Source organism: Furipterus horrens, unplaced genomic scaffold, assembly GCF_987537825.1.
Source record: "Furipterus horrens unplaced genomic scaffold, mFurHor1.1.pri manual_scaffold_6, whole genome shotgun sequence".
NCBI classification, from domain to species: domain Eukaryota; kingdom Metazoa; phylum Chordata; class Mammalia; order Chiroptera; family Furipteridae; genus Furipterus; species Furipterus horrens.
The window spans coordinates 178255738-178270253 of NW_028327176.1; the positions used below are offsets into that span (position 1 = coordinate 178255738).

At 36.6% G+C, this 14516-nt stretch overlaps 1 protein-coding gene across 1 annotated transcript in view; it reads right to left on the bottom strand.

Annotated features, from left to right (window-relative positions):
* The window catches only part of SHPRH (SNF2 histone linker PHD RING helicase), a 70782-nt gene that overhangs the window by 15731 nt on the left and 40535 nt on the right, over window positions 1–14516 (bottom strand). Inside the window, exons 19-25 of the mRNA XM_090279945.1 lie at window positions 13324–13497; window positions 12951–13013; window positions 11736–11961; window positions 9963–10106; window positions 6525–6626; window positions 4401–4472; window positions 1435–1623 (exon numbers count right to left, since the gene is read on the bottom strand). Coding sequence (XP_090136071.1) covers window positions 1435–1623; window positions 4401–4472; window positions 6525–6626; window positions 9963–10106; window positions 11736–11961; window positions 12951–13013; window positions 13324–13497 — 970 coding nt within the window. The remainder of the gene's footprint in view (window positions 1–1434; window positions 1624–4400; window positions 4473–6524; window positions 6627–9962; window positions 10107–11735; window positions 11962–12950; window positions 13014–13323; window positions 13498–14516) is intronic.

A 14516-nucleotide genomic window follows, 5' to 3' on the forward strand; every position in this document is an offset into this window, starting at 1 on the left:
ATGGTTTATAAGTGTGTGGGAAGGGTTTATAAAGTCTTAAAATATATATAAGTACTAAAATAAATGTAAGGTTCCTACTTCGCGGATTTTCACCTATCATGAGGGGATGGGGAGGGGTGTCTAGACTGTAATACCTGTGATAAGTGAGGGAATACTGTACTCTTCTTCCAGATATCTTAATACAATAGCTGCACCATTATCCACCTGATTTTTCACATCAGAAACCAGGGGTCACCTATGAAATCTCCCTTTTTCATCAATTCCTCCACCATTCTATCTTACTATTCAACCTTATATAAATATCTCTTAAATATATCCACTTCTTTTCTTTTCCACTGCCACCAACATAATCAAAGCCACTATCACTACTGCTGTAGCCTCCCAAACTGGTCTCTCCAAATTTTCTCTACACTCTTACTTTCTAGACAGCAACATGACTGGTATTTTCAGGTTTTACTCAAATAATAGCAGGAATAAACAATGATGAGATATTTTTTAATTCAACTATAGTTTTTTTGGGCGGGGGCATTCTAACAACTGCCTAATATACTAACATCTTAATTGAAACTGCCTTTTAGGCAGTTTCAACTTGCAGTTATTCTACCACAAAATACAATCCTTAAACGTAAGTGAGAAGTGACCATCAGAGACCCAGAGAAGGAATAAGGACACAGAGTCTACCACCTCTTGCTTAAGAGCATGCCCACTTTTCTCTTGACTACTCCTTCTGGCCCATATCCTGTACTATCTCAAAACATTCATGTATTTATTTGCCCTTCATCTAAGTTTGGTTAGGGGAAAAAAACAACAACAACCCAGGTTTAAGAAAAATAAAGAACAAAAATGTCTAGTACAGGCTTTTCATTAAAAAGTGTCTCTCAGGGAGAAAGTCTAATTATAGGTACTGTTTGGATTTCAAATTATAGGGACCTCCTTAAAGTTCTGAATGAAGCATGGGAGAAAAAAGTGAGGAAGAGAAAGCCCAGTTTTTGCTGTACCCTGAAATATTAATCCATGCCATTTGAAAGAGCACTGACTTCAGTAACTGATCTATTTTCTCCTTCAGCTTGGTTGGAAACATCCTTTTTCCCTGATCTCCAAGGCTAACTGAAAATGAGGAAGGAGCTTTCTTTAAATACATCTCTAATTTAACCAGAGCTCTATTTGCAGCAGAAAGAAATGCTAGAGAAAATAATAAGGAACTAGAGTTCTAAGAAGATCCTTTTGTGTCACTGGGGGCACAGCTATTGCTAATTCTACTGAAAAAAGTGTTCTGTGCTCCTACCGCAGGAAAGGGGAGATGGGAAAGCGGACGCTTTCAGGTGGCGTGGCCACAGACAGACGGGAGTGGTTTCTGCACATTCCCAGCCTCATTCTGATTTTGATTTTCTCACTGCTCTGGCTACTCTTCTACATGCTCTGAACCAACTTCACCTTTACAGGGATGTCCTCTTCCTGGCTGGCTTTCTCTGAGGTGAAGACATAGGAGATTTCTTTGTGAGACGTCGTCTGGCGGCAGATGGCACACTTGATGGAGCTTCTGTGAGACCCCACGCTGTACTGCTCGATAATAATAGAAGTGCACTCATTACAGAAACAGTGCCCGCAGGTCAGGACTGCCCACTACAAAAGAAAACACAGAACATGCCTCAGTGAGCTGCTGCCAAAGATGCCTTCCAATCTATACACACGTTAAAAGGAGTCATAATTTCACGTCCTAAATAGTTTATGATATTAATATTCTATAAGCCATAAAAGCTAAGTAGTTTAAACTAACTAGAGTAAGCTTTCATAGTCTTTAGTTCTTCTCACCCTAATAGTAAGCACAATAGTCAAGAGTCATCATTATTTTATTAGTTGGTGCTCTCATTTCAGTATCTAGGAAGAACGTGAATTACCCCTTCAGTACTCTCAAGGGCGGATATAATACAGGAACTAAGAAGAACATTAATTTGAATGTCATACTCAATATAGTCTATACAACTTATTAAACAGACTTAGATGTTAACATGTTAAAGCATGTATTATATAGGGAATAAGATGGGCTATTATCTCCATTTAATTTAAAAGTGGTCTGGATACATTAAAAAAATTCCCAAATAAACAAATAAAAAGGTATTTTTGAAAACACCCACGTTGTATCTCAAGAAAGGTACAATAATCCATTTTGGAGCGTATTATGGGGACTTCTCCCATTTTTGGCAGTGGGAGGGGGTGTAGAAGAGTATCACATTTAACCGAGTTTCAGTTCTAAAAGCTCTGACACCTCATGCTAATTATTTAACCTTTTCACCTAGTAAAAACCAACGACGATAATAAAAACAGAGTGGTGCTTTGAGTGATGCGCTCCTGAGACCCAAGCTACGATGTGTATGAACTTGTATGGGAAGATGGCGTGTGGCCCGGCCTCCCCGAGGTACTCTGTGGGATGGACTGAAGAGCCCCTTGGAAGAGAACCCACACTAAAGGAAGAGAAGCAATGACTGGGAATGGGAAGGGGTTGTTCAGGGTTTTATTGGCTGGTGCTCTTCGGGCTGCTCTCTAACCCTCAAGGACCTGGGCCAGAGCCCCCAGGACTTGAGGCTGCAGGAAAATGAAAGAGCTGTTTCACTGGCATTTCTCAGACAGAGCAGCACTATTCTGTACCCTGTGTACCTTCCGTGCCACTGGGGTCAAAGGACTCTGCCTCTACTTGAGCAGATCGTGAGAGCTCAGATGGACAAGCTGAAGAGCAGGGCAGGTCCATCCGCAATGGAGGAGGAACCAGAGACATCCGGCACCAGAGCCTTAGGAGTGACAGCAAGTTGACCGAAATGGCCTAATCAGAAGAGCAATGGCACTGCCTCGGGGGCATTTGCCAGTACCTGTGAGTTAGCTCCCATAGTTTTCAAGTGAGGAAGGAGGAGAATTGGGGTGCTAGAGGGAAAGGATCTGGAGTTCCTAAAGATTTTGGATACAAACAGTTAGAAAAGTATTATTTTGTTACTCTTATTGTAATCCAATATGTTCACCTATTTCTAGGAGCCCTGGGTTATGCTATATTTAAGTGAAATAATGCACCTAAAAGAACTTAAAAAACTGGAAATGTTTAGGACAAAAATTAAGAGAAATTTCTGAGGCAACCCAGTTACACAAATGTTACCAGAACTAAAATCAAAGAAACTACTTAACTATGATGCTTTCCATTTTAATTCTAACTTTTATCACATTTTTATCACGGACTTTTATCAGAAATCACCAGTATCTGTACATTACCATTCTTCCACTCAGTCTCCAATGTAATATCTATCCCTTTAAGATATATTATCAACAAGTGTCCTTTAAAATCTTACCTTCTTCATGCATCATGGAAAGTAAAGGCACTTTAAAATATTTTTTTATCCTCACCTAAGGACATACTTATTGATTTTATAGAGAGGGAAAGGGAAGGAGAGAGAAAGGAAGAGAAACATCGATTGGTTGCCTCTCGCACGCACCCCCCCGCCCCCCACCTGGGACTGAACTCAAAACCTAGGCATGTGCTCTGACTGGGGATGGAATTGGCGACCTTTCGGTTTACAGGACAACGTTCCAACCAACTGAGCCTCACTGACCAGGGTTAAAGGTACTTTCTTTCTGATTATTGCTGGTCAGACTATGGAGGTCATATATTCAACTTCCCATTCTCAGTAGCATAGAAAAAACTCCCAAGAACACTTTTACTCATTTAATAGTAATAGACGTATCTTTCAGATTTTGGAAAGCAATGAATATTCTGATATTGTAGACACTGCCTTACCTTACAAAGTCAGAATTTATAGTTTTATAAATCAAAGTTGGTAGAATAAAAATAAGAACCTCTTTGAGGAGAACTAAGAACATGTCATCAAGTTTACAGACATCTGTATACTAATATTACAGAGAAATACACTTAGTTGTTATAAGGTCTAAATTCCCCTAGGATTGCTGTTATTTGCACTTTAAATCCTGGTATTACTAGATATTAATAATGCTAAGTAAAAGCTATGTTACTATACCTTTGAAATACCTTCTAAAGTAAATCAATGTGTGCTGTGTTATATTTCTGTACAATTACCAAATAACCACGTTAAACTGACAAAGTCAAATTATTTAGAATCAATCTTGTGACTGGAAACAATATTCAAAACTATGCATCTTTAATATAAAAGATGGAGTTATTCTAGAAATATGTTTTCACCTATCACTTATGGAAAAACACTGCTCAAACATACGTGGCCCAGTTAAACTTTGGCCCTAACTTTAAGACAAAGATAGTATTTGCCTTGCAGACAAAGCTGTTGAGAGAGGAGGAGCTTGGTGGACGGGAGAGGATGAATGTAAAAGCCTTTGAAAACTGTAAAGTGCTTTATAAATGCATGTGATGCTTATTATAATTTCACCTGTTTTCCCAGCTGCCGAGCACAGATTGGACAAGGTTCCGGATTAATACCTCCTGACGTTTTGTCTTGAGACTATCCAAAAAAGAGAAGAATTCAAAAGTATATTAGTTACATTTTAAAACCTGATACATATTTTACAACTCGTTTATAGAAGTAAATTCTGGCAATTGCAATTTTAATATCCTGATGGTTGAGATGAACTAATAATTTATATATTATTACCTAATACTATCATTCCTGGGATTTACAAATAATATTCATTAAAGAAGTGAACAAAAAAAAGGAAAACAATTTTTATTACAGTTTGTTAAAAGTTATATTACTGTAGTTGTGATTACCATAGAAGGCAAAATGAAAATAAAAATATAACTTAGCTAAATTCTCAAGTTTTATTTTCAAATTAGGTTTTATTATAAAAAAATTATACATTCTACATGTCTGCTTAGCACGGGCTCACAGACATGGGAAGAGGCAGCATTTATTTACGTAACTCCTTATTAATACTGATTTCTTCTCAGTACCCTTTTTCTAATCTCATTAAGGCAAAGCAAATAACTAGAAATTATTGATTTGAGACCTGTCTAAGTCTGGGAATTATGCTGAAGTATAATAGCTTTTCAAAATCTCCTTAAAACTATTTCAAAAATTAAAAGGGCTTCAAAATCATCAAATGGACAGGTTGTAAAACTCAAGAAAACAATGGAAAGTAAATTAGAATCATAGATCCCTAAAGTTTTTAAGTCCATGGTTTCACTAACCAAAGTTAAAAAAAAAAATTGCTCTTGATTATCCTTGACTCTCTTAGCAACTTTCAAATATGGAACACAGTATTAACTACAGTCCCATATTGTACACTATAGCCCCAAGAGTTAACTTATTTTATAACTGTAAGTTTGTATCTTTTGACTCTCTTTACCCATTGATTTCACCCGTCCCCATGACTGCCATCTCTGGCAACCATCAATCAGTTGTCTGCATTTATGAGCTTGATGTTCTATTGTTTTTTTTTTATTAGATTCCACATAAAAGTGAGATCAGATGGTATTTGTCTTTCTCTGTCTTATTTCATTACCATAATGCTCTCAAGGTCCATCCATTTTGTCAAAAATGGCAATATTTCATTTTGTTAATAACTGAATAATATTCCATTAAATATACACCACATACCTTCTTTATCTATTCATCTGTCAGTGGACATTTAAGTTGTTTTCACATCTTGGCTACTACAAACGATGGCTTGCCATCACCTGCTTCTCCTACAAAGAAGTAGCATCCCTCAACAAGTAGCAGACTCTCAATAAAAGAGTCTACGTGGTTGCCTAATATTATTCAGAAAATTTCTACTGGAGACCTTCTTTATGCTTTGGAATCTCACTGGAACTTGACCAGTACCTGACATTGGAAAAAGCTGATTGACAATAGAACATGTTAATCTTCAAATTTCTGTAGCACTCTTAAATGCAGTCCATTCTTCTCTAAGTGATTTATTTGCATTTAATCTGTCAAGTTCGGTTGAATTGCTAATATCTTATTAATCACTACTTGATCTAGTGCCTGTGATACGTCCACATCAAATTACTTAAATTTCCTTGAGGGCAGGAACCAAATCTGTCTATCTCAAATTCCTAGGACAATGCATATATATAGCAGGTGCTCAATAACTATTCGTTGACTGCCAAAAAAATTAAATATATTAAAAATTTGTTTTCATTACTTTTTAATTCAAACATAATCACATATAACTGAGATTATATTCCATTTATAATTTTATTTTTTTTCTCTCAACTTTCTAACATGAACATTTTCTTATGTCATTCACAGAAAACACCATTTAAACTATTTATATCATGTCACAAGAATAATCCATGATATATATATATAAATGTAACTTTGGTTGGACACAACTATAGTTCAACATATTTGTGTTTCATATTTTCTATAGATCATCTTCTATTGTGATATGTGTAGCTATTGCAGATATAGCTAGTATTCCGACTCATATAACTAATACAAATAAAACACTGATTTAAAAAAATCCTATACCATTAATTACAGGACTAAAAGATTAAATGGAAAGAGTCGCTAAAGTGGTTTATTGACATACAGTATCTTTTAAAACGATACCTTCTCCAAGTTTGTTAGGTAAAGGAGTTGCCCAAGTTTTTTCTGAAGCTGTGATGTAGCAACAGCTTTATCATTTAGTAGCTTTATCCGATTTTGCTCTACCTAAAAAACAAAACAACTTTATTCTCTCTCAGAACAATAATAAAATTACATTAAACATGCATAATCCTTCAGCAATAATATAAATGTGTCTTAAGAAAACCCACTTACATGTAAAAACTCAAAATTGCAAAATGGATACTAGATATTTCAAAAGAAAATGTATATATATTTTTTGCTTTATAGAAGACAAAATTCAATGTAGAATTAAAAAAAATTTTATTGATTATGCTATTACAGTTGTCCCAATTTTTTCCCCTTTGCCTCCCCCCACCTGGTACCCTCTATTCCCTCTGGCAATCCCCCACCTTAGTTCATGTCCATGGTTTATGCATGTAAGTTCTTCGGCTATTCCATTTCCTATACTGTACTTAGTATCCCTGTCTATTCTGTACCTACCAATTTGTACTTCTTAATTCTTCCACCTTTTCCTTCATTTCCCCCCTTCCTCCTACCCGCTAATAACCCTCCATATGATCTCCATACCTATGATTCTCTTCCTGTTTGTTTTTGTTTTTTAGACTCAGTTTTGATAGCTGTGAGTTTGTTGTCATTTTACTGTTCATAGTTTTCATCTTCTTTTTCTTAATTAAGTCCCTTTAACATTTCATGTAATACTGGTTTGGTGGTGATGAACTCCTTTAGCTTTACCTTGTCTGGAAAGCACTTTATTTGCCCTTCAATTCTTAATGATAGCTTTGCTGTAGAGTAATATAGGTTGTAGATCCTTGCTTTTCATCACTTTGAATGTTCTTGTTAGTCCCTTCTTGCCTGCAAAGTTTTTTTTTGAGAAACCAGCTGACAGTCTTACAGGAACTCCTTTGTGTAGGTAACTCTCTTCTTTTCTCTTGCAGCTTTTAAGATTCTCTTTAACCTTTGGCATTTTAATTATGATGTGTCTTGGTGTGGTCCTTCTTGGGTCTAGCTTGCTTGGGACTCTCTGCTTCCTGGACTTGTATGTCTATTTCCTTTGCAAAATTAGGAAGTTTTCCTTCATTATTTTTTCACGTAAATTTTCAATTTTTTGCTCTTTCTCTTCTCCTTCCAGCACCCATGATTTGAATGTTGATAGGTTTGAAGTTGTCCCAGAGGCTCCTTAGCTTATTCTTGTTTTTTGGGGATTCTTTTTTCTTCCTGCTGTTTCTGATTGTTTTTTATTTCCTTATGTTCCAAATCATTGATTTTATTCTTGGCTTTACCCACTTCACTGTTGGTTCCCCGTAAATTTTTCTTCATTTTGTTGTAGTGTAACCTTCATTTCTGCTTGGGTCTTTTTTATGCTGTTGAAGTACTCAATGAGTTCCTTGAGCATCCTAATAACCAGTGTTTTGAATTCTATATCTGATAGATTGCTTATCTCCATTTTGTTTAGTTCTTTCTCTGGAGCTTTGTTCTGTTCTTTCATCTGGGCCATGTTTCTTTGTCTGCTCATTTTGGTAGCTCCCTGCATTTGCCTCTATGTATTAGGTAGAGCTGCTTTGCCTTCCTGTCTTAGTAGCATGGCCTACTGGAGAAAAGTACACCAGAAAGTTGGATGGGGCCTTAGGTCATCTCCAGGGTGGTGGCCACCTGTGTGAACCAGGTTGCTGGAGTCTCCAATATGGTGTCACTACTCTGTGGCTCTGTGTGAAGGGAAGGCTCAGAAAGGGAACAATACTGCTCCCTGACCTCTGGACTTCTGTCCAAAACGAAGCTGTCCCCTGGCACTTGCCCTAATGTCAGACACTTCAATTTCTCTCCATAAGCCACTGGTGCCCTTCTAGCTGCTACGCCAGTGCTGAAGCCCAGACTGTGTAAGTCCTAAATCCATTGTGGGATTTTAAGAGACTCCTGAGAATCCTGCAGTTTCTTCCACCACCCCAACCCCCACTTGTTTTTACAGCGGGAAGTTATGAGGACTTATCTTCCTGGCACTGGAACCCTGGCTGGGTGGTGTAGTATAGCGCTGAGATCCTTTGCTCCCATGGTGTCCCTCCCGATTTTTATCCACCACACACAGGTGTGGGACCTCCCATTTGCGTCTCCCCACCTCTCCTCACCTTTCTGCTTCTCTGCCTTTCCTACCCCTCTCGATGAATGTGACTTCCTTAATTCCTTGGTTGTCAGACTTCCATACAGCTAGATTTTCTGATGAATCTAGGAGATATTTATTTTGTCGTCTAGTTGTAATTTTTTCTGTGGTTGTGCGAGGAGGTGAGCTGTATTCACCTACACCTCCATCTTGACTGGATGTCTAGAATTGTTTTAAATAGGAAGTTTTCCATACACTTTAAGTTGGATTAAAAAATCAATCATAATTCTACTTGTGCACTATTTTTTGTAATATATCCATGGGATAAAGAAAAATGAGATAATATGCTACTCTGGCCAGAGTGATTTCAAGAAACCCAGAGAAGAATCTCCATGCCCACATCTTCTCTGTGGACTTCCTCAGGAGACTATAATAGACAAAAAATATATAAATATATAAGTAAAATAAAATAAGAGAAATTTGTTTTCATAGAAAACACTTATTCCCAATTCTATTTTAAAAGTTAAGTAAAATAATATATAATGAATATTACATATTTTTTCTGAATTTAGTCTCCAAGCTTTAGTGAAAGAAAAATATTTAAAGAAATAAACACACAAAAGGAATAAAAATAAGTCATTTAGAAAAATAATATTGTTAATATGGAATAGATTAGGTTGGTAGAGTTATTTTTTAATCTTGAGAAACAAAGAGGGATTTTACTAGAAGATAAGTTGTCAATATCTATTCATCGTTAGCAAAGGCAAACACTGAAGAAGTTTTGGTTGTTCTTAGGGAAGATTTTTCTAGTTCTGATAAAACTGCCATAATAGGACATAGGTCTGACAACTGACCAAGATCATCTTTTGATCTGGCACATAGAAGGTGTTCAAACACAGATGAATATGCAATCTGGAGAGAAACAAATGCACCAAAATAATGAATTTTAAGCAAGTACTAGATATAAAATTGCTCATCTTTGACCAGTTTTGACCTACATAATCAAACAACTTCACATGGATCAAACTAAGAGAGTGATTAAATATATACTTATTAAAGAGAGCACTGCCCTGACTCTCTCTCCTCTATGAATGTTGAATTTTTTGATACCTATTTGCTGTGCTTTCTTTAAAAAAAATTTTTTTTAATTTCTTTTTTTATTGTTGTTCTATTATAACTGTCCCACTGCTCTCCACTGCCCCGCTCCTCCCACCCCAAATCCCACAGTCAGTCCCCACCCCGTTGTCCATGTCCATGGGTCATTTACACTAGTTCCTTGACCAGACCCTCCCCTGCTGTGCCCTTTCTGTGGTTTACTTGCAAATTACCTCATGTGGTTCAATGATGTGAAGAACAGGGGGGTTGGGCTTTGGCTCCCTAGGATCACGGACTCTTAGACGTTCTGTAGCCATAGCCAGCTCATCAATAGCAGAGACACGGTTCCTCAGAGCCATCCAATATTCATGAAGCAACTGGAGGAACAGAAAAGACAAAGACATTGGTAAAGCGCATAATTAAAATTGGTTAAAACCACTGAGATGTGCCTTGGTAAAAAGTCTTCAGGGAGGTCTTATGACATACATATTTTTCATTAAGTGTCTAAAGTATAAGCAATTCTTAGGCCATTTTTAGGATAAGAAAGTATGACTGGCAATCTGCAGGGGACATTGCAAAGTACTGCCTCTTTAGATTCTTAAGAACAGAATACTGTATCAAGGACCAAAGATCTTTAGAGCTCAATAGTCGTCGTCGGCAGCCGTCCGTCTCAGAGACGATGGTGTGGCTTCATAAGAGTCTATCTGCACCGCCGAGAATGGCTGTGCAGTCCAACTCGGGAGTGACACGGTATCTGTCTCCTCCCGTGTTGAATCGACATCTTGCGATGACGCTGGAGTGTCCTCTCCAGTGAAGCTGAAGCTACAGAGCCTGGGCAGGGTGATATGGAGGGTCTGCTGTTGCCCATGCAGCAGACCCCCCCTCTCTTCGCAGCTGAAGGGTCCAAGGGAAAGACGGAGTCAATACAGCTTGGCTTCAGGTGCCCCGCAGGAGTTGCCGGTGTTGACTACAACGTCAAACCGCCTTAGGGACTCCGGCTCCGGATTTTCTGTCGGGGTTTACTCCCTTAGCCTTTCCCCTGAAGAGGTATGCCGCAAGGCAGCGGAGGTTTTTTTGGAGTCAGAGTTTTCCTTCTCTGATGTGCCCTGACTGGAAGATCGAACCAGCGACACTTAGCTCGCAGGCCGACGCTCAATCCACTGAGCCAAACCAGCCAGGGGATTAAAATAGTAATGTGAAAGAAAAACAATTATTACAAACCAATGATTTCAACACAATCAAAGTATCTTTCCCCAATTTATCGAACATACAAACTGGTATTACAGACAGTATGCCTTATATTTCTGGACAGGCATTTTTATCCTGCTTTAAAATGAGAGAACTTTAGATTAAAAAAGATATTACATAGAATTATAAGTAAAAGACTTATTCCACTGCCTCACCCATCTCACCTGCAAAGTAGGATAATGAATTAACAAATCCAAATATTAAAAAAATTTCAAAATTAATGAATTCTGGAATCTCATCTCAAAGACAGTTACAATATGACAAAATTAGTACAGCATTACTATGAAGGGTCACTTTATACATTATTAATTGCAACGGTTTCCAGCCCTGTATATTGAGAAATACTATGATGTCCAGCCTTCATTCAAGGTTGTGGACGGTTGGTTATTATTCACAGAGTAAAGCAAAACAAAATGAAAAATGAAAAAAGTCCCCACTCTAATTTCACAAAATACCAAGGTAAGCTCAAGCTAAGAACAGAATGACCATTTTGACAGCTAAATAAAAGGTTTTATATATTTTAATTTTAATAATCATTTTCTTTGAGTAATTTAATAAATAAAAGTTTCTTATTTGTTCAGTATTACTGTACTTATTTTTCATAATTACAATCATCACATTTTAGGGAAAGAAAAATTGTAACAACTCAAGTCTCTAAGCAGATTTTTAAAAACTAAAGAGAGAAAAAGAAAAGTAGCTATTAAAATTAATGTAAAGGTGAACTTTAAATATTGGAAAAAAGTTTTACAATACTAGACCTTATATTCCTTCTTCCAAGCTTCAAAGAGATCCATTGAAGCACTTCCTTCATCAATGAACTGAATATCAAATCTATGTGACTTTGCAAATGACAGCAGAGCTTTCATGGATCGCTCCGTCTCACTTATTGCCCACAGACCCCGGCTGGTGGTGGGTATTCGATCATCCACCAGTCCTTCTTCGTCTTCTATCATCTCCTCAAATATTGCAGTCTGGCCTTTGACTCTGAAGACACATAAGAACCAAATAACCGTAACTACTGTCTGTGGGTAAAAAAGCACTGTACAGGTCACGGAAAACAAGGTCACTAATGAAAATTTCAACAATTTTTACTGTTATATCTACAGTATTATGCTTTCAAGCCTTTGGAAAATATTATAGCAACTCTGAAAATGCTTTAGGCATCATAAATTTGACCCCTGTTTCTTGAGAACCACCTGGCATAATAAATGACTATAAATCCCAGGCTGAAATCTTATTTTGAGAATTAAAATAATACAAAACACAAACTATCACCATCAATGATGCAAAATAAATAAACAAAATAACAAACAAAAACCCCAAAACAACAAGATGATCTAAAAGTACACTGACAATCTCTTTCTGAGGCAGTCAGAACTTAGTTTTTTCTCAATTTCCACTTTTGTAAAACAGAAATGATTTTGCTAATGCCATGGCTATATGCACTTACTGAGTAGCTTAATTCCTTATACAGGATGAAGATTTCAAATTTTTGTTGGAGAAAGTATTTTAATAATGAGAGCTAACATTTTATAGGACGTTAACCATGTATCAAACAGTATTCTAAGCAATAATATGCATTTTCATATTCAATATCCAAAAAAAAAAAAATCATGAGGTATGTGTTGTTGTTATATGCATTTCAGCAATAAGGATACTGAGGCTTAGAGACGTAATTTGCTCACAATAGGGGGCAGGGATTTGAGTTCAAATTTGTTGGACCAGAGAGTCTGTTACTCTCCCAAACTCTCTGTCCATCAGACATGACTACATGACATGAGACTTTGAGGCTAAACTTCTGCATGAGTAAAACTGAGTGTGTTAAATGATCAAATGCCAAAGTTTACTGACTTGACTTAATAAGAGAAAAAATATATAAAATAGATTATGGTACGAGAAATAGTTTTCTAATTTAAAACATCAAGTCTTGTAAATATCTCATTTTCCTCACGGGAAATAATCAGAGAACTTACGTGTGAGAAAACAGCTTCGATTCGTACTCTGTGAACAATTCATCAGCCTTACAAAAGACACAGCTGGAAAAGGAGAAATTGTCAGTGAAATGCTCACAAATATAACCAGCCACCAGGTAATTTTTAAGAAAGGCTTAGTATTTTATACTTTACTTCTTCTTTTCAACAAATATGCCATATTAGAAAAAAGAAAAGGTTTTCAGTATGTAGTCCTTGACTTTTTTTTTTAAGTTAGATTAATAACACAGCTCTATTTCTGTATGAATTCAAATGAAAAAAACTTTTATTTTAGGAACCATTATTTCTTCTCTCAGAATAAATCCAGTTTAATGGAATGATGCCATTTTATCAAATGATTTCTCCGAGTACCTACCAGTTGAGAGGAAGCCGGGCTGGTCGGAGGTGGCAGATGGTTGCGGACTCAATCACAGTACGAGACGGAGGTGCCTCCAGGTTTTTCACAGCTTCTCTCACGAGCTTCTGGAATTTATTTAGTTCTTCCATTTGTGTTGTTAGTAAGAACTGAAGACCTCTGCAATCACGGAACCTAATCCCCACCATCAGCATCAAACACAACACAAAAAAATGAATCGTGGGTCAATATTTCCACATTTGGAAAACAGTTGCTAAACAAAGAAACTGTAATCTTTTCCCTAATTAGTTTACCTTAGGAGTGCATTCTGTTGGTATCTATTAGTAGACAGGAATGATAACATTGAATTGTCTACTATAAAGTCTGATAGTTCCTGTTCCCGAGAACTAAAAAACAGTAGTACTCAAAACCTTTGGTCTCTGTCTCAGCTGTCTTTTGAAAGATCATGACTGCCACATTCTTTCTTTTTAAAGCTAACTGACTACGGGTGTCCCTCCTGACATCCCAGCTCAATATGGAGAGGTGGCTGTAGGAAGAACGATAAAGACAGAAAATTGGGAAGAAAGCAACATAGCCAAGAGGTATATTACTTGTTACAAGACTCTGTGTGTGTATATGTGTGTGTATTTAATTAAGCATTTTCTAATATCAGGCACTTCTCCTATATACTTCCAATGGACACTATGCTCACATTATGGATAAAGTTTAGCAAATTAATTTGTTATTATTATGTAGCTAAGTTAGGAGTCACACCCAAATAATGCTCTTAACTATTCTGATAAACTATGGATGAAAAGGGCTAAGAAAAAAAACGGTATGCATGTGTGTATATGGACTTATGAAAAGAAAAGCCCAGAATAACAAGAAATTAGAAAATAAAAAATACAAACACAATTTGTTTGCTTTTTAAGAGTATATCCTTCTCCTCCCTAAAATGCCATATGCTCTTCTCTACAAATTTTTCATAAAAGCCTACTTTCCTTCTTGAAGGTTTCTCTAACAATTCACAACACTAATCTGTTTCTTTCTGTCCATGGAATTTATTAAAAATATCATTCATTTTATAGTTTGTTATGTTCAGTTTTTATACATGCTCACTTTTCTGAAATTATTAATGGGTGTTGTCTTATTAAACTAAGTTTTAGAAGGTAAGAATTAGATCTTATTGTTCATATCCCTTTTTAAAGAAAGCA